The sequence below is a fragment of the Muntiacus reevesi genome, chromosome 7, assembly GCF_963930625.1.
Source record: "Muntiacus reevesi chromosome 7, mMunRee1.1, whole genome shotgun sequence".
Classification (NCBI taxonomy): domain Eukaryota; kingdom Metazoa; phylum Chordata; class Mammalia; order Artiodactyla; family Cervidae; genus Muntiacus; species Muntiacus reevesi.
The window spans coordinates 21,773,459-21,794,531 of NC_089255.1; the positions used below are offsets into that span (position 1 = coordinate 21,773,459).

Sequence of the window (21,073 nt, forward strand, 5' to 3'; positions counted from 1 at the left end):
CTTCCCTTTCATCAAAGAGTGGTTGTTCCCTCCCACTTGTTAGGGACACAGAATCCCACTACTCACGTACTTGGCTTGACAGAAAGCAGCGTGCCAGTCCCAAAGATGAGCTGGTTAGTAGCACCCCCATAATTCACACAGCCTTTCAGTGCCTTACAATAACCCACAGGAAGGGGCAAAAGGATGGAGGAGAATGGGCTTAGTCTTTCCAGCTTAAGAACTCCTGAGTCCCACTGCTTTGAGAACTGACTTGCCAGGTATCCCTTTAGGCTCCGTACACCCCTCACGTGCCCTGACATGACCTTTTACATGACATTCTTGTGGGGCTCGAGCTGAGGTCCAGAACCTCAGGGGGTTCTCCAGCAAATGGCCAGAAGCTTTGCAGGCATCTGCTTCCCTACACAAGATAGCAACCAGAGACAAGGATGTTGGGGAAGTGGCAAACACTGCTTTCATCCCCTGGCCTTTGACTATGGCTCTTGGCCTTTTCTCTGGCCTTCTCTTTTGACAAAGCGAGACTGGTTATACGCTTGGGAAAGCATTCCAACCATCTTAGAGGGAATCAACCTTTGTAACAACCCAACTCTGCTCTTTTGGAGGGCGAGTTAAGCACTATTCACTCTGGAAGCAAGCAGATCAAACAAGAGAGTTGGTGGCTGACACTGCTTCTCGCTGGGAGTGAAAAGCCCTTTTGGGTCGAGTACCTTGTCTCCAGCAGGCTGGATTGTTCTTAAAAATATAATTTGCATGCTATGCCTCGTGTATTATTCAACCCATGTCTCCTCTCCCTTACAGTCACATCTCTGAGACTTACCTGGCTTTATAATTAGCTTGGTCCCAGAGCCCCAGATCAACTGATAGTTGCCATCCACACAGAGACAAAAACCTTAACAAAAACCTTCACTGTCCTTCTGGGGAGCCTATTAAAGATAAGTCCCAGATAAAAGTCCAGAGCCAAGCACATAAAACAATGTAGGAATATTGACTATTGAAGATTATTTGCTCATTTAATTACATTTGATTCCTTCGCCCATTTTAGATTCCAGACACAGATGATGAAATCAAATGACTAAACATCTAAAGTCAGTCTCGGTCTTTCTGCACACAAGGGAAGAGTAATTCATAAACAGTTTTCAAATGGGAGAAGTTGAACTTGCTTCACCTTCCCCGATACTTTAAATAAAAATGCAAACGAGAAAAACAGATCATTTGTCTGGAGTCATGATGCATCTGACTGTCTTATTTTTACTGCTGATAAGATTCTAGTCAGTACCATGGTATTCACACATAGATTGAGCTGATTTGGTTTACAGAAACTTCTCTCTTCGAGAAATGGTATCCTGAGGGAATGAGGACCAGACAGCCAGAAGTGGGGAAAGTCATACAGAACACAGCGTTGGGAAGGGTGGCCCACAGTACCATGGGGCTGAACCAAAGCCAGTTTACTGTTTATACAAAACACCTTTGCAAAATCTCTGCTTGGTTTCTAGGACTTACTTGGAAAAACTTGTAATCTGGTTCCAGTCCCAAAGATGAGTTTGTTGTTGGTGACACAGTGATACAAAGGCCTACAAAAACCCTTGAGCCTAGCAAGGCTCTCTCCCCACATCTGGCCCCTCTGCTTTCTCCCTATCTCTGACACCAAATAATCACCAGTGGCAAAGAAGATCTGGGCATACATTTCAAACACCCATGAAATCATCAAGCAGTCAGTTTTTGTTTTGGTTAAGTTCCATCCCCGGCGAATTCCTATGGCCTGTGCTTATTATGTTTTCAATTCACACAAGTGACAGCTCAAGATAATTCACCATAAGAAAACAAGGAATCTCAGACTGTAATCCCAGTTCTGACTTTTTGGGTTTGACTTAAATTATTTAACTTGTCTGTGCTTCGGCTTCTCTCTCTGTGAAATTATGTGTGATGATGTGTGATCCTGTTTACTTTCTCCGAGGATGTTGTGAAGGCAAAAGGGCTGGTGAGAGAGCAGTGGGTTACACGCAGCAATGCATTTTGAATAATGTGGGGGGAATTGCTTGTTTAAGCCAAGATATTATTAACACCAATAGGAGGGAATATGTTAGCTAAAGTGTATTGCTAAAATAACTAACAAAAAGCTTTCTGAGGAAAAGCTGAAGGGGACTGTATCTATCTTGTATGTTTCCCCCCAAGAAAGTTAGTGGACACAGTCACTTAATCTGACAGAGAAGACAGGCCTGGAAAAGGTCTGCTGAATTCTTAAGTCTGACTGCCGGGGGATAAGAAGAAATGACTGCCCTCCCACAGCAGTGCTGAGCATAGATTAGGTTCCCACCACGTTCCAATTTCCCTTTGCTGTTGGCAGCATTAGCGGAAATCAGTCGAAGTTATGTCTGAAAATGAATTTGATCGCCTTAATGGTCAATCCTGCGGTGCGGCTAGATCCAGAAATTATATTCCATCAGCAACTAGATGGGAAATGGGGTGGGGGGATAACTCCTTTATTTGATTGACATACTAACCCACAGAAATGAGAAGAGATGCTTATACTTACGAGGTATAACAATCACTTGAGTGCCAGACCCCAAATGCAGTACGTCCCCAAAGGCTGACTGTCCACAATGGCTGACTCCACTACAAAAACCTGCCACCCTTCAGAGCCACATATGTGGAATCAAGGTGGAAGCTACAGTTTTCCAGGGAGGAGGGGGCTCAGACACATGTATCATGAAGGCCACAGTGGTCCTCATTCTGTGACCGACCTTCCTCCAGAGGCTCTCCCTCACCCTGGGCCCAGCCCCAGCCTAGATACAGGCATTCGGTACCCGGGGCGGCCGGGAGGATTCCCTCAGGTGCCTGAGCTTTTGAAGGGTCACTCATGGAGTTAAGGACAATAGCATGAGTATGTCTGGCAGCCTCTTTAGTATGTGGTGGAGTTGGTGCCGGGGTGGGCATGAGACTCAGGGATCACAGGAGAGAGAAAGGAGTTAGATAGAGGAGTGGGAGAAGGAAGGCACGGAAAACAGAAGAAGGGTAGACCCACAGAGCAACAGCTGATGTCAAAATTTGTCCTGCTCTGATGTGTGAGAACACAGGAGTTCTAGAGGAAAAACATGGTCCCAGCTCTGTCAGTCACCCTGACATACTTAGTGCTATTTTCCCTCCCATAGCAACCTCTCATATGCAGCTAAGAAGGGGTGCACTGCAAACGGAGACCCCCCCCCCCGGCCCCCCCGTCTTACTCTGTTTCATAGAACCATCTGACCAAATGTTCTACACGAAGGGGCAGGAATGGCAGCCACAAAAGATCCTCTGAATCTGTTTCTCTGTTTCTAATTAGGCTGTCAATCTGTTTAGCTAATAATTCCTATGAAGTGTCTTAATCTCTTCCAAGGAAAGGAGTCATATAAATGCAAAACAGCAGCAGCCATAACTCAAATGGCTTGCTGGGTGTCTTTGTGCGCAGAGTTGCTGTTGAATAGATGGAAAACTTGCTGTGTGGAGACGAGACAGACAAGGGAAAAAACACAGCAGCATTTGTTTTTATTAGGCTGAGTCTATACCGCACAAAGTAAAACAGATCTGGCAATTATTTAGGTAATGTGACAGCCAATTCAGGCCATTTTGAGTCCAAAAAAGGTTTCTCAAGGAAATGCCTAAATATTTGGATCAGCTACTGACATTAATCAAATTAACTGGATGATTGTGCTGTGCAGACACAAGCTAATAAATGTGCCCTGTGATGGTTCTCCCGAAAGGGTTACATATTATAAACTTATCATTAAAACTGGCCCAATATTTACACCCACTCTCTTCATTTTGGCACTGCAATTGACATTTTCCATTTTTTCTTACAACATGTCTTACATTTAGAGCTGCAAAAGTAAGGGTGACCTTCTCCCTGGAGAGTCTTATCAGGTTAATACACGGAAGCTCATTTAGAAATTCATTAGGTGTCTGGGATGTGAGAGCTGGTCATTATAGATTAAGGGCTTTTTCTCAAGTGGCAAAGAACTTACGGGGGAGGATGGTGAGGGTTGTTCCTGTCCCAAAGACAAGCTGCTTTGCTCCAGAAGTTAACACAGTGTTTCTGCCCAGCACAAAAACACTCTACTCTGGGCCATTTTCTTCCTCCTCTTTCTTTGTGAAGCTCACCAGGGGGAGCACATTTTGACTCTTTTGATTCCTATCTGATGATAGCCTTTTACCAACCATCCTACGGAAAAAAAATGTTCTTTTCCATGTTTCTTATAAAAAAAATCCAAATTATCAACAGTCTCCCATTTTTCTTTCCGATTTTTTCACATAAAACTTATCATTTTCATGTTACCCATCTTCCCCTTGAAAGGCAATTCATAAGAGAATTCTAGTGGCTACTGGGGTGGTTCTCACTACAGTATGTTATTATGTAAAATCACCTTTATTTTTGGTACACTTCTTACAGTTGACGTTTTTATGTCTCCAATGAAATTGTATTCTCTTGGTCTTGGCTAGAAATTCCAGACCTAACTCACCTTAAGTCCTGCTCCTTTTTTTTGCCACTAACTGAAACCAAGTGAGTTAGAAAAGACCGTACCAGCCAAGCTTTACCCACATTCTCCTTATTAGTGTTAACTAAAGATGAAATCTAAAAAATAAAGAGTCTTTGATAAGCTGAAAAGGCAGAGAAGATTAACCAAAGAATGAACTGAATGGGTAACTCTGGACTGTTCCGGAACATCAGACCTACCTGGCTTTACTTGTAACATTGTTCCCTGCCCAAAGGTGAGTCTTCCTGTGTTTCTTGAGCCACACTCTAATGCTCTGCTTTACAAAAACTGTGAAAGGAGAGCCTTTTCCTCCCTCCAGCAACCTGATCTAGTAATAATAACTAATGTTTATTGGAGACTCACTATGTGTCACTGTATGTAAGGCCCTTGGTCAGTATTAACGCTCTTAATCTCATAACAATGCAGTGCTATAGGTACTGTTCTTATTTCCACTTAACAGATGAAAAAATGAGGCATAAAGAGATTAGGTAACCTGCCCGAAATCACACATATAGCAAGTAGCAGAGTTAGGGTTTACCCAGGCAGTTTGATTCCAAAATTCACCTACAGTGGCTAAACCTTTCATTGGCCTTAAAAAAATTTTGGGTTCCCCTTTAAAGTGTGCATCCTATAACACCGACTAAATAGTTAGCTCATCGATCCTAATAAAGGTGCCCTGAGAAGGTTCTCCTGAAAGTCTTACATTTCAAAAACTTAACATTAAAATTGGTTCAATATTTATATCCATTTTGGCATAGCAATTGACATTTCCCATTTTTTCTTGCAACCCATGACTTACATTTAGAGTTGCAAAGGTAAGGGTGACCTTCTCCCTGGAGAGTCTTATCAAGTTAACACACAGAAACTCATTTAGAAATTCATTAACGCCTCTATCAGAGATGTCTTTCCCAAATTCTCTGAGCTCACTGTATCACCCCTGTTCCTCTCCCCACAGCTCCAGCCTGGAGCTCCAGAAATTCCCTGGGAGCTAGCCAAAGCCACAGCAAACACTGCTGGGAACCAGTCTGGTTGTACAAGCGCAATTCTGAGCAGGGTGGGTGGTCCCTAAGATGTTTCTGATGAGTCTTGGAGAGAAGAACTCTTCAAGAGACCAGAGTTAGGATGAAACCAACTTCCTTCCCTGTTACTTCTAGTAAATCTACCATAAGGCTGTAAGCCAAAGAGAACTGAGAGATGCAGAAATCACATGGTAGGTTTGAGTCATGCTGGATAATCCGTACTAGGGAGATGGTCTCCAGGGAGGCCACTGGGAGGGCCCTGAGTTCTGAGAGTTCCCAGCAGCACTTGAGTTATCTTTGGCTGGAGGCTAACAGGATTCACTGATGGCCTGCATTGATGTTGGTACAGTGTAGACTAAGGGGGCTGTGATACATGATGTGTAGTTTCCCCTTGTCTAACTTTTGATGCTTCCTGATGGCTATTTTGAAATGGGCCACCTGTTTGCTCTCTAAGACAACAGTCTAACACTCCAATTGCTTTCCCACCAGGCACATCTGAACTGTTCTATCTAGTTATTTTGATTGAGAGGTAGGCGAGGACTCAGCTTGGGTGGACAAGAGAAGAACACTACTCATTACCGCACATTTAAAACTTTCTCTCTAAAGAGGAGACAGTTTCTCAGATACTTCAAACTACAGAGACAGGTTTGAGAAAGTTAATTAGAAGATTCACTTGGATTTACTGCCAGACTTGTCCCCAGTCCCCAAATCAGCTTATTGTTGTTGCCAATATTACATAGTCATAGAAAGCTTTACCGAAACCGACTAGGCCAATGTGTACCAGGAAATCCCTTTCAATCCCCAAATCTAGCCAGCGTGCTCCTCCAGCTGGGGTCCTGGCCAAAGAAGCAGTGGGGAAGACTGCTCATAATCATGGCCAGTTCACAGCATGGTTGGGACACAAAGGCTCTTCTGAGGTTACATATTTCATCACCCAACCTCCAGACCAAGCTGTCCTCTCACCAGGCCAGCAGAAGGCATGGCAAAATCCTTACAAAGTCGCTGGAGAAGATTCTTCCACTCCAGTGCTCAGCTGTCCCTGAGTTCAACCCAGACTCTCTGATGCAAATGGTTAATCAAAAAGGACAAAAAATCTGTTATCCTCCAGCTATTTGTTTCTGTTCCAGATAATTACCTATGTGCCTGTTTTCACATGTACATATGGCATATATGTGTGCTGTATCATTATTAGGATTAATGGTTAGAATTAACTTTAAAAATATTGAGTGGAGAAAGTCCTCAAATGGAGTTCAGTGCTATGGCTTCCTTTAGAAATCAGAACATTCATTATAGATTCAGCAGAGATACTCACGAGGTTTGACCATTAACCTTGTTCCCCCTCCAAATGTGAACACGTTGCCTGCATTATTATTCACACAGTGATCTTCAGCTCAGCAAAAACCTCCTGGAAACTGAACTAAGTTTTCCCTAAAGATCTTCTGGAAGAAGCGATACCGTGAGCATGGAGAATATTAAGTAATTGTCACAGTAATAACCTGGCACAGAATCCTAGCTCCAGCTTGGAGTTTAGAACTGTTTCCACATTGGATGAATGGAGGGTATTCTTTCTAAATATTCTAAAGAAGGAATTTTCCCACAAAAGCCCAGAATACTTTCCCACAAAAGCCCAGACTGCCAAAATCCTAGCTGTTCTCTGGTGCTTTAGATAATAATTCTCCTGAGGTTCTGAAGATCATGTACCTCATTTGGACAAAGTAGGAACAGTTCCTGTCCATGGCACCAAAGCAAAAGCAGTCAGAGACACTGTCATCGCAATGATAGATACTGAGGGCAGCTGCTACTGCCCACCTGGCAAGAGGGGTGGGCACGTTGGTCCACCCTTTCAGGATGCTGGAGCCTGGCTCTGATGCCCAGGCTCTTGAATTGTAAGGGGATTCCTGCCTTGTTCTCATTCCAAAAATCTAGAGACAGTTGCAGGCACTGGTCAGCCCTAGAGCTCACCCTTGACTCCAGCTCCAGACCTTTCATCCCCAGCTTGGACAATCACCAGGAAAAGGACTTTCACTACTTTCTGCCTTTGTCCTAGTGGAGACTTTTCCTTTCTTACTGTCCCTTTCCCAGGAGATAACACAAGCCAAGGGCTAACCTAAAATCACTCTTTTAAAGGTAGCTTTTCCTGTTCTGTCAAGGTGATTCTTTTGAACCTCTCTTAATTTTGAGGTAGCTTGAAGGAAAATCTGAGAAGGATTTTACCTTTTACTTCCACTGTTGAATATAGGGCAAAGTGTCCCCCGCTCTTCCCCACCTCTGGGCACCGGGAGGGACCAGGGGCTTTTCCCCTCCGGAGGGAAAACAAGAAACATGCAGGAAATATAGCAGCCCATACATTCCTACTTGGCTTAAGTCAGTGTTGTTCTCCTCCAGAGAATGTCTTCCCTCCTCTCCACACCTGTTACAGGATCATCTCCTTCCTTCCTACTTTGCTATTTGCCTGTTGGATCTCTTACCCAAGCCTCCATCATTTTGAAGAAGGGATATAGTTTCTCAAGTTGTCCTGTGAAATGAAGTCTGGTGACATTGTGCTGGGTCTCCTGGCTGAGAAACAATTTGTTTCATGTCTGCAAATCTGCTTTCATTGGTGGGTCTGTGGAGTCTGATTTATGGACACCAGGTTCAGGTGTGGGCAACTGTAAGCATTCGGGGGAAGAAGGTGTACAGTTTGCCTGGAGCAGAGCATTTGAGAAAGGGAACAGCTGGAAAGAGATTTGGAGAACAGAAAGGGTCCAGGTTTTAGATAGTCTGCTTTCCTGGTGACTCAGACAGTAAAGAATCTGCCTGTAATGTAGGAGACCTGGGTTTGATCCCTGGGTCAGAAGATCCCCTGGAGAGGGGAATGGCTACCCACTCTAGTATTCTTGCCTGGGGAATTCCATGCACAGAGGAGCCTTGTAGGCTATAGTCTTTGGAGTTGCATGAGTCGGACACGACTGAGCAACTATCTTTCACTTAATTACTTAAGTCACAGGCTAAGAAGTGGACATGATGGTTTCTCAAAACATGAATGCCTAAATAAAGCATTGAATTGGATGAGGGAGAAAGGCATAAAGAGGGATAGGAAAAGCATGTGAAAAATGTGGAATGAGAGTACAGTTTTGAAAAGAATTCCCGTGTTTAGAGGAATCTCTCAAAGTCTTAAGCCAATAAACATTTTCTAGTAATTAATATAATTCTTATGAAATTGGTGGTAAGCTCATGTTGGTGAGCCCCAAGCTCTCCTTCATCCCTCCTGTCCAGAGTGGAGGGACCCAGAATGGCCACTTCAGGCAGCTGCCATTTTTGCTTCCATAGTTTACAGCAAGTATTTCCCTTATGTTACCTTTGCCTCTCAGATACCAACAACATTTAAAATAATCTGTCTTATAAATAAATAAGTAAATAGGTATAAGATTGTATTAAAAAAAAAATCTGTCTTGCCTGTAATACTCACTTGTTAAAACCTGCAGCCTAGTACCTGCTCCAAAGACATATTTGTAGCTTCCTGAGTCACAGTGCTATATGGCTCTACACAAACCAACATAGGGTTCCCCTTTTCTTACAGTAGCTTTGGAGTCAATTAGCAAGATATCGTATGCACTTTTTCCATGGGAAGGTTTTGCCCTCATGTTTTTCTAAAAGGGATTTACTTGGGATAACATCTCAGTTCATATTGAAGTCTTCTTGTTTTGGTTAGGTCTGGGCTTGCAAAACTCCCTCAGTCTTAGGCTATGTTTATCTTAAGCGTGTTTATTAAGTAAAGAGGCTGTTTTAACAAACATGTCAGGATTTAAACATATAAATGATGGTTTGACCCTTCAAAGTACTCTCTTTAGGATCAGTTTATTGGCCACACATACATAACAATGACCTTACTTTACAGTCATACCTCATTTTTTGGAACCATGATAGTACCAGTAATTATTTTGAATCCCTCCTTTATTTATAAGTCATGGCTCCAAAAGCCTCTTGCTTATTAACAAAAATAAAATTCACCTTCAAAAGATAAAACCATCAAGGCTGCTACAGAAAGAATGTTCCAGGCCTTTTGAGGGCAGATTCAAAGGAGGAGGTGACCAATGGACAGTAGGGTGTGTGTGGGGGACTGAAGTGTGTGTCACTTCAGGCTGACTGGCTTGACCGGGCCACTTGTTTACATGTATAAACTATTTGTTAACAAATCAACCCGGTTACTTATTGTCACACCCGGTTCAGGCACAGAGGGTAACTGACAAAAATACAACTTGAAATGTGAGATGGCAGGCATTTCTGCAAAAAGTGTGCATGGAAGGCACCCCGGTTTCTAAAATTCTAGCAGAAAAAACCCAAACCCAAACCCCGGAGCACTGAACTCTGCAAGGGTGGAGATAGTGTATAAATTTTCAACACTGCTTGTTGTAATACATCTCTCCTCCCCTCTCCCTGACAGCTTCACAACTCAGATAAACACCCGGCTTTATCACAGGCAATCCAGTGGTGACAGGGAGGCTTCCAGAGTACCGGGATTCTCTGTCCCTCCCGCAGAGGAGGCTCAGCCAGGCTGGGTGATGGGAGAAGTCTGTGTGGGGAACTCCTCTGTCCCCAGAGTGAAGGAGGGGGCTGTCCACCGACATGACCCATTGAGGGCTGTCCTCACACCAGAGAAAGTTGCATTGTTCCACTCTTCTCCCAGAAGAGGAAAGCCACGAGAAGCTTGTAACTCCTGCTGCCCACCCCTCACACGAACCCTCAGTCCACCTGCCGGATCTTCCAATTCCAGCAGGTGTCACCGCATAAGTGCAAGCGACTCCTCAGCGCTTATCTGTTAAGGACACGCTTCTGCGGCCACATGCTGCTGCTTGGGCAGCCTCCCTTTTCATTGGTTTGTTTCTGTCTCTATCACCGAGCTTTTCTGCCTCTTATCTCTGCTTTCCCCCCAAAGCCTCAACGTGCTTTGTGGACCTTCAAGAAACACTGACTATGGTATTAATACAATTTATCAAACTCCCCACAGGACTGATAACTAAATCCAGCCTCCAGGGAAACATGTATTCATATCTGACTCACACATCCGACATAGTTAACAACTGCATGCTAAACGAAGCAATTAAGTTCAGCTGCGTTTCAACAGGTCCCTCTTAATGGCTCTCCAGAAAGGATCAGGAGTTAACCGCAAGAACTCACCGGGTGTGACCAGCACTGAGGTGCCTTGGCCGAAGTGGAGCACATAGCCGGTGTTGAGTTCCACAGTGCACCTTCCCTAAACAAAAACCCCTCTCTTCCTCACGGGACCCTCCATTAAATCTAACGTCTAAACACCCATCACCCTGCAGCCACACAGACCACGAGTCTCCCAGGGCCCTCTTCCAGGAGACCACTGCTGAGAAGGTTTCTCACTCACCACAGTGAGGTGGGCGATCACTCCTGAGAAGTGCCAACCTGGGGAGGGGGCCCTGTTACACGTTGTGAAACCCTGCGTCCAGCAGAGGCCAGGCCTCTCAGAACTGAGGCCAGCCAGGGGCCTGGACCAGGGCAGTTCTGTGGGCTCATGGCTGAAGGGCAGGTAGATTTCTTCTCATTCTCTCTGGATTGTGATTTAGTTGCACTCATTGATTAGTCTCTGAAATCCCCCAATACTTACTTGGTTTAACAGAGACTGTAGTGCCTTTTCCAAAGATGAGCTTTCCTTGGCCGCTCCCATCATTCACACAGTCATATGGGACCTTACAATAATCAGTGGGTGGGAAGGATTCAGGGGGAGACAGAATAAGGGAGATCACTTGCCCTCTAGTGAAAGTCTTACTGCTTTGCAGCCTCAACTCCCAGTACCTTGGCAGGGATAGGACATTTCTCTAAAAATAACAGCTGGCTGTGCGGATGGATCTGAACTTGATCTTAAACCCCCAGTTTTGCTCCCATAACACCGAGTTCTGATGGCTGACTCATGCCTGAGACATGTGGAAAAATTGCAAGGTCAGGCAGAGATATGCCATCTAGCACGGGGTCAGAGAGTGGCTATTGTGGGGACTAGGGACCATGCCACTTTCATAGTTCTTATAAAGAATAACAACAACCATAAAATCCAATAAAAACCCAACAAAGGAGCCGACTGTGCTCCTCTTGGAGACGAGGAGGGATCTTGAAGAAAACCTGATTTCTGAGTTGTTTGGTTTTTTTAATTTGGGTTTTGCATATTATCATTAGCATTTTTATATATCCAGAGCCAAGGAAGAAACCAACAAAAATTTCTACTTCTTCGTGGCCTAATTCTTAGGATTGCCAGAACTCATCAAGGAAAGGACTCCAACCAGCTCAGGTACAAAGAAGCCAGGTGCATCTACCCCCTTGGGAGCAGCAGCGTCCTAATCCTGCTAAACTGCACGGAACAGCACTGCCTTTCAGACTGACCCGCTTCCCTCACTTACTTGGTTTTACCGTCAGTCTGGTCCCTGCTCCAAAGCGTAGGTCGTTGTTATAATTGCCACAGCAGTACACCCTCTAACAAAAACCTCCCAAGGAAAGCTTGCAGCCAGGCTCCCAGTGTGGCAGGGGCAGGGGGCAGGGGCACCAACTAAGGCCACAACACAACTGTCCCATTCTCCTCTCTCACAGGAATGGAGCCATCTGTCAGGCTGTGCAAGGGGGCACTTCTCAGCGCACTGAGCACAGCTAATCCAGAACCCAAATTGGCACTCTGAGACATAGAATCAGCTCTCTAACAGGTTCCCAAATTAGGTATAAACCCATGCCACAAACAAATCATGCCCAAACACATGGTGTGTCTTCAGGGACCACTGGATATGAGTTACTGCCTGGTGGCATGCTCCAGATTGTTGATAATTTGCATCTTAATTATGGGTTCAAAATACTCAAACTGCTCATCTATATAATTTCACGTTAATTATCATGTAGTTATTTCATAATTGGTAAATAATGAAACATGGCAGTGTGTTGGGGGAGAGGGTTGGTATTTCATTAGGTTTTCAGAGGATCGAGTGTCTTACTCCAAGCGTCTAACCCAACAATTCCTCTCAGAAGTTGAGTGTGTAGGACATTAAGCAAGTTTCCTGGGAGTCACTCAAAAACAGTCATTAGAAGGTCACTCTAGCCCACTTCCTCCCATTTGCATGTCATCCTTGAAAAGTTATCTGGAAGAGCAGGGCTCTCTACTCTCTATTTGAGAACGCTTTTCATTCTGTTGCTCAGAGTGACATAATCCTGGTGATAAACTCCCAAACCTGCTGCTCCAAAGAAAACAGACAGAGTAACAAAGACAGAAAGAGCTTCAAGTAGGGAGAAGTCTGTTTTCACAGGTGGATAGGAAAGCCTCAGTAGTAGAAATAAAAATTAGTACAAATACTGATGGAATGCTGGTACCCTCAGTGAGACCACCTCCCACTGGAACAAAGGCAGGGCAACATCCAGCTAAGATATCCCCTCCAGAGCACTCCTGTTTCAGAGGTTTCCCTGGTGGGTCAGGAGTAAAGAATATGCCTGCCAATGCAGGAGATGTGGAAGACATGGGTTCGATCCCTGGGTCGGGAAGATCCCCTGGAGAAGGAAACAGCAACCCACTCCAGTATTCTTGTCTGGGAAATCCCATGGAGAGTGGAGACTGGCAGGCTACATACAGTCCATAGGGTCGCAGAGTCAGATGCAACTGAGTGACTGAACACACGCACACACACACAGTTGTTACCTTATGGTTCCTGTTACCTACCAAGGGTCACCTGAAGTCTCGTTCCAGTCCCAAATATGACTTTCCAGCCACTGCCTGTGTTACACTGTGAGATACTCCATGACAGAAACCTGCTGCTGGTCTCCATCCTACACAGTTACTCAGAGCTCTCCCCATGAACAGGCTGCCCAGGCAAGCCCTTGGGGATCGCTTTTCATCCATCTCCCAAACTCTGCAGTGTTAAGCCTAGGAGGGTGGTGGGGCTCTGGCCAGATACCACCTGTTGCGGCCCTCTTTGACCTCAACTCATCATGGAGTGCTGGCTAGCTGATGAAGACTGAGAAGTTGTCAAGTTCAACTCCCCAGACGCTGGGAATTGAACTCCTTGTCCTTTCCCTTTCTGGGTTTTATGTTAACGAATCTCTCTTGTCAGAATTTGATGAGAGATGGGACTCAGAAAGCAAATGATTAATAACTATTCTAACTTAAGGTCCCTAAGTCAGGCAGAGAAGAGGGCGTGAAGACAGAAAAGGAGAAACGATCAAACTCCTATCCACACAGCCATGTCCACAACACCCATGAGAGTCATTTTCATTGCAAAGGTGCTGATAACAAAACGGTCGCTCTATATTCATGCTTCAGTCCCAAGTGGTATCCTTTGTCTGCCAGAATCCAGAATCCCCAGTAATGGGGCTACCTCACAATAAGCACCCAGGAGCCCCCCCAAACTATCTCCTTCCATATCTACACATCTCAAAAGCTCCTGTGTCCTTAGGACCTTGCTGATATGCCCATGGGACCAGAGGCTTATCAGCAGGGTGTGGGAATGTTCCCAAGCAGTCCACATTGAGGTCCCCAGCTCTCAGGCAGAAGCACTTACGGGGCTGGATGATGAGCTGAGTCCCTTTTCCAAAGATGAGTCTGTTACCTCCTCCTGTATTCACACCCCATGTCAACCCTTTACATAAACCTCTCTGCCAGAGACCCATGCCCTGAACCTTCAGAACTTCTAACTACAGCTGCTCCAAAGCCCACAGACACCAGAAGAGCTCACAGCCCTGCTGAAGCTGCTGGTCATTTCTTCCCCTCCCGTGTTGCTGTCGTAAAAACTCAAAACACATAATGAGATAACGGGACTGGAGATGAGGGCTGGGGCTGCCAACACATGGCTACCAACTGCGCCGCTGTCGATTTCTTCATGAGAGCAGAAAAGGTCACAGAACACACGCCTGTCACGTAGGAGAAGATGGGGAGGACAGAGGCCCTTAGCCACAGACATTTAAAGGGGCTATGGTTTGTACATCTGGCATGTGAAACAGGACAATGCAAAAACTATGCTAGAACAAATAATAGGAAGAGACATAAATGTTTCACTTTCCTCTCAGACTTACTGGGCCTCACTGCTAAACGCGTCCCGGTCCCAAAAGTCAGCCTGCTTTGGCTGCCACTCTTCTCACTGTTGTCAGCAGCTTTACAGAAACAGGGCAGACATCTGTCACGAGTGTCAGCTCACCAACCTGTCTGGCTGGCTTTCTCCTGACACCGATCCCAAAGTGCCCTACAAACCAAGCAGTGCGCATCTTCCCTCACACCTCTCCAAGTCACAGCCTCAGGATAAATTTCTCAGCTCAAAACCACAGGCTAAGGTTTCTATCTGACAAGTCTAGACACCCAAACAGTAAGCAGTGCGGTCCCGCAGAGACGCTGACATTTAAAAAAAAAATTTAAGTTCTATTTCAAACCTTAGAAAAATTTAAGTTCTCTTTTAACATCAGTTAATTGGTGTGTTTAACTCTCTCAAAGGCAATGCATGGGAATTATTTGAAAAATTAAAAAATCTACAGTTTATAATAATACTAAGTTTATATAAAATCCCATGGTTACCTTTGAGGAAACTAGGAAACCATTCAATAATCCCAAACTAGTAACTACAAGGAAAGAACCAAGTGTGTACTCTTGCATTTCTTATAATTGCATGGGAATTCTTAAGTGAATCACATTAACAAAGTGTTTGTGTTGCACTGAAATTTCACTTTTTCTTCCTTAGAAACAAAACCTTCTAAAATAGAGTCTATTTGATTTGTTATGAAACACAGGTTGGGATTAAGGTGCGCGTTTTATACTCACGAGGCTTGACTGTCAAAGTGGTTCCTGAGCCAAAGATCAGTGTGTTTCCAGAATTCACACAGCATCAAACTCCTCTACAAAAACAGCTCGTGGGTCTAAGCATGTGGGGTGGCATGGGGGTGAGTGACTTGGTCTTGGAAACAGAACTCTTCCTCTCTGCATGTAGGACGTGCTGGATTTTGGCCAAGAAGTCAAAGATATTGGAGTTATCACAGAAACTTCCAAATTTGAAAAGTTCTATTGTGTATGGAGTTTCCCTTGTGTTTGCTCTTTGCTTCTTGGAGTAGGATAAATGCTATGACTCTTCTCTAGAAGGAACGAATGCTCCAAAGATTCAGTACATCTTTTCTTTCAGTGCTTTTCTAACCCTCTAGCAGAATTTTCTTTCATCTCATTAATCCTAATCAGACTCCCCTGTTACAAACATTTCTACTCTGTTGTGATGTCCTCCAACTCCAAAACCCATAGCAACCACCAATTAGTAAAAATTTCTGGGTGCATTGATTGGAAACAAACTCTTTGCAGCTGGCTTCCACATACAGTTTTTGAGTATTTGGGGTTCTGAGTTGGTTTAGAACCGCGCTGACTGTCCCCTGCTGGGGAAAGCATACTTTTACTGAGTTGCTCTTGGTAGCACAGAGGAGAGTGACATTTTCACTGAGTGAGTTACGTTTTCACCTGGGGACAGTCCCCTGAACACTTCTGGCTACTGACCATCACTGGGTCCCCACAGCTCAGCTCTGTCACTGTCTTGCTTTGTAACTCTCAGAGCTCCCTTTCCCTAGATACAGAGCGGAGAGAGTCCCACTCCTCTACCTTCTCCAGATAGAGAAGAAAAAGGCTTTGAAGCCTAAAGGTGCTTTATCCAGTCTAGCTGGGAGATGCTTTATAATGTAATTTTCACTACAATAGTCTGAGCCATCCAAGTCCTCAATACTCATGCCTTTAATTTCTAATGCAGAAAAAAGAGAAGAACATTCCTCTAGGTAACTGAGTGGTTAAGACAGTTGAGAAATCCAGACTTGGACAGGTTCCATCTATCTAGTTCTTGCCCTTCCAGTATTTGCGAGATTGTCTTTTGTTACAAAGTCTACATGTTCAGATTTTCCACAGCTTTAAATTTTAGATGCAAGAAATTTTTTTTGCCCCATGCTTTTCATATTACTGTACTCTGGATATATATATCCAGGATTTATCTTGTTCCTTCTATCTCTCATTTATCAACTATCAACTATCTACCATCTCAGACATAGTTGTTTTTTTTTTTTCCCCCAGTTAATTCTGTGCCTTATCCATGCTGTAACTTACTAAATGCTAGAGAATTCTGGGAAGATCCAGAGGAATCAGGTGGAGAGGGAGGTGGGATGGGAGACCGGGATGGGGAATTCGTGTAACTCTATGGCTGATTCATATCAATGTATGACAAAACCCACTGAAAAAAAAAAAATTAAAAAAAAAATGCTAGAGAATTGGTGATGGATAGGAAAGCCTGGCCTGCTGCAGTTCATAGGGTGGCAAAGAGTCAGGCACGACTGAGCGACTGAACTGTACTAAACTGAAATGTGCTGTCACACTGATAAACTCCACTGGGGTCCGCTCCCCCCGCCCAAGTTTTCCTAGTTTAGCCTTCCACTTAGGACCAGTGCTCAGTGTCCCATTGTTCTGCCCTACCTAAGGCATCAGTTCTTAGCACCTTCCCAAATACCTTCACCATCTGCAAAGAGAAACACATTGGACTAACTTTGTAAAATTATACTCTCCAGTGTTCTGTCTGCCTGCTTCTCTGGGTCTCATGGTTTGCTTGTCATTTTGATAGTCGACGTTTCAACCATTTCTTCCAAATGACTGCAGTACTCAAAGTTCAAATTACCATACAAGATGAAAGTGGAGATGCAGTTATTCTGTCTGAATTCTATTCACATGTCACATTAGCACATGATGGCAGCAGCAAAAACAGAATTGTGAATCATAGTTTCAGCTTTGAATTAAATATTCAAGACTGGAGTTCCCCCAGAGAACTCAGATATTTGGCAGACACCCATCCCTACCAGTTGTGAGAAAGGACAGGTGGAAATTCTTTTAAGCCTGCTCTATCTAGTGTGACCTCCAGAATCTCACATAGGTGACTTAAAAATTAAAGAATGGCTGATTTACTGACCAAGAATGAAATACTTACTGGCTGTGATGATGAGTCTAGTTCCTGTTCCAAAATTTAATTGACCGGCTTGGTAGTTAGACACACAATGTTCTAAGTCATTACAAAAACCAAGGCTCCAAGCTCTCCAAACCCTACTGTGCAGCCCCCATTTCTTCTGAACCTCCTTCTCCCAATACTTCACCATCAAAGCTGTCAGTGACCCCTTCATACCATTTTCTGCTGGACCAGCTGAGAGAAAGTGGAGAAAAGGCTATAATTAGGAGAGGCTTGACATGTGAGAACTGTTTTGATTTTTCTGCCAAATTTTCTTCACAGAGAGGACTAGACATCCTCTTTCTCTCTCTAGGTGCCATCAGCGAATCCCTCAGGTCTAAACATAGGATGAGTCTGGACAGCCTGCCATCTTTCTCATCCTTTCATACCATTCCATATTTCAGTTTTCTCTGAAGTCACCTCTTTCCCCTCCTTTAGCCTTCTGGGCCATTTTCTTTCAGTTGAAACTTGCCCCCCAGTCTCTGCTCCTGTGGCCTGTGCCATGAGAGGCCACGCTTCTCTGGTCAGGGCAGGTGTGAGGGGCCAGCTGGTGGGGGTGGCCCGGCTGCAGATGACACCATTTGTCCCCCTCCTCCCAGGGGTTGCCAGGTGAGGATTTATGTTCCCAAGCATGAATCACCCTTGCAGGTGAAGGGGGAGGGACTCTGTTCTGTTCCAGATAAAATTCTATCTAGTTTAGAGAATTAGGACAGGGAAGCCTGGCTTGCTGCAGTCCATGGGGTCGCAAAGAGTTGGATAGGACTGAGCAACTGCACTGAACTGAGTTTAGAGAAACAGAGTAGCAGAATCTTGATGCTTTCTTTCTGGAATTTAAAGGGTTTGCTCAACACAATGGGGATGGAAAATTTTCTTTGACTTACTTGGAATGACCGTCAAACTTGTCCCTCTCCCAAAATAGAGTTGTCGGCCATCGCTGTACCACTGTGACAGGAAGCTCAACAAAAACCAGGCAGAAGACAGAGCTGGTGCAGACACCTGGAGGCCCACCCGACAGACGGACAGACAGACAGACAGACAGACAGACAGACAGACAGACAGACAATCTCTTGTCCTGTGCAGGCTCAGGGGCCAGGGCATTAGTGGACAGGAGCTTCAGGGCTTAGAGCAGCTGTGACCACGAGGAGTGGCTGGAGGGACCGAGTCCTTCTGAGCGGGGGTTAAAGGGAAGGTTAAAGTGCTTTGTGGGCTGCTCGCTGTCTAGTGAAAGTTGTGGGCCCATTTGTTTTATGTGTGGACATTTGAAAAATTCTTTTTCTTTGAAGATTTAATTTCTCTCCTGATGATCGCATGATTCTGAAGCTCATTCTCATTAGGTCTCTTTATTATATCTTTTAACTCTGGGAAGGATTTTATTTCTTTGTGAAGTTTTTGGAGCAATTCCTTTTCTTGGGATTAACGCAGAATGAGGCTCTGATCACTTGCTCCAACCTACCTCACTTCCCTAACACCCTATTACAGTATCCATTGTTCACCCACCTGATCTTGTACCCCATGAACAAGGAGAGGGTGGAGTGAGGAGAACACAGGTTAGTGACTTGTTTTTCAAATTGCCATGTTCAGGTCCAAGCTCTCTGTGATAGCTTTTAGGCACTAAACCCATATCTGCCATTCTGATCCCATCTACCCATCTCCTTTTCTGATCACAGTTAACACATCTTGATTCCCTTAGCTTTGTGTTTCCAATCACTATGCCACCAGCACAGCCATCTGAGCCCCATGCCTATGGTAATTATCCCCGCTACCCTCCACAGGCAGAGTCACAGGCAAACTTACTTGGAATGACTGATAAGCTTGTCCCTTGCCCAAACATCAACTTGTAGGAGTTGTCACACAGCCATCGAGCACTTTGCAATAACTGACAGGTGACTCTGTGATCTCAGACCCCAGTCTTTCTTGATGCCACTTCAAAAGGCATCTTAGGTAACTTCAGATCTGAGAGTATGGAGCCACGGTTAGGTCAGATTCTTTGGGGGATGGTAGGAAACTTGCTAGAAACACGTGCTTCTTCACCTTGGGGTCATTGCAACTTCTGACATGCCAATGGTTTTAAAAACATCAGTGAGTTCCCTTGTCATCTTCTCCCTTCTCTGTTGTCACCCATCCACACCATGTCCCCATCTGCATCTCATTTCCATCTCCAAGCCCTTGTTTGGTGACACTCGGTCCTCAGGCACCATTGATCTGCCTTCTCTGAGACAGCATATATTCACAGGCTGCCGTGATTAAAGGACTGGAAATGCCAGCCTCTCAGAAGCTGAGATCTGGGCCCCTCGCTCTTGATCACTGGTCAATATGTTGTCCTCATTTGTCTGGCTAATGAAGAGCTGACCTTTCTAAGTGGATGCTTTTTTGCTGAAATGACAACTGCCAAAGAGCTAACAACAAAAGCAGAGCTCTGAAGGCAGTGTTGCCCTTTCAGACCCCTTTGGCATATTTCAGTCAAAGGGTTCCCAGGCTCAAATGTCATCCTCTCGGTTTCAGCCCCCACAATACTAGGCTTGGAGAAATTCAACAAAAATTGGGCAATATTGGTCCAACCTGCCCCCTGTTTGGTAGACCCAGGCTCCTCTTGGAGGCATCTTGCACATTCAAGATGGTCATAACAAGCCAAGATTCAACTTCACAGCGGCACTTCTAGTGCCACACTCACATGGTGTGAATTGACACTGCCCCTCAATAGAGCAGATAGAGACCACAATATCAGAAAATCTCAACCCTCCATCCCCACTCCCCTCTCCATCACACAGAGTAGGGACCATACTGTCTGCCTGATTGACTATGCCTGCACAAAGATGCAGACCTAGATTCTCATCCCTTTAGCATCAGAAGACTTTGCCCTCAGTGGAAAGCCTGGGAAAACAGAGTGCCTGCAACGCAGACTGATGTCACCCTTCTCTGTGACACCCTCCTCCCCATCTCAGTCTTATCATGCAGCTGTTAAAGACATATTCCTACATTTTAATATTTTAACATTTCCCCCTTCCTATAGCTCATTCCTTCCATTTACATTTCTGAGCACCCATGGGACTCCAGCCTCTGTGATCTGTTTCCACTGGACTCCATTAGCATCCTTGCAAGAAAAGGACAAAAGTCCTAAAATGCAAGAATACCTGGGGGACACTGTGAGTTTGGGTCTTTCTGGCTTCTTGGCTTCACGGTTAGTCAAGTTCTTTCTTTTTCTAACTCAGAGCTGCTGTGCTACTCCCTGCAGTGGAGAGTTTTACAACGACTGACAGAAGGAACTTTATGAATCTTAAAAAAACAGAGTTTCTCACTCTTCCCAGCGGGGAGCAGCAGCAAACACACCAAAGCCAAATCTTCCTATCTGCTCTAATTATCAGCAAGGATACAAGTCACCACGAGGAGAAAGGTATTAAGCCTTGTATCTGAAACTCTTTGGAATTAATTGTAATCCCTTGCTGGTGGTTTCAGTGATAGGAAACGTGGATATGTGTGTTTTTCCACCCCTTTCCCCCCCTTCTCCTCTCTTTTTGTAGTTTTGCATCTAGAGAAGCCATAGGAGACATGCAAGGAACATAGAGGGATTTGAAATAAGACC

General features: G+C 44.7%; 1 protein-coding gene across 1 annotated transcript in view; it reads right to left on the reverse strand.

The window, feature by feature from the left end:
- The window catches only part of LOC136172319 (M1-specific T cell receptor alpha chain-like), a 606,661-nt gene that overhangs the window by 43,260 nt on the left and 542,328 nt on the right, over positions 1–21,073 (reverse strand). Inside the window, exon 3 of the mRNA XM_065941585.1 lies at positions 815–886. Coding sequence (XP_065797657.1) covers positions 815–886 — 72 coding nt within the window. The remainder of the gene's footprint in view (positions 1–814; positions 887–21,073) is intronic.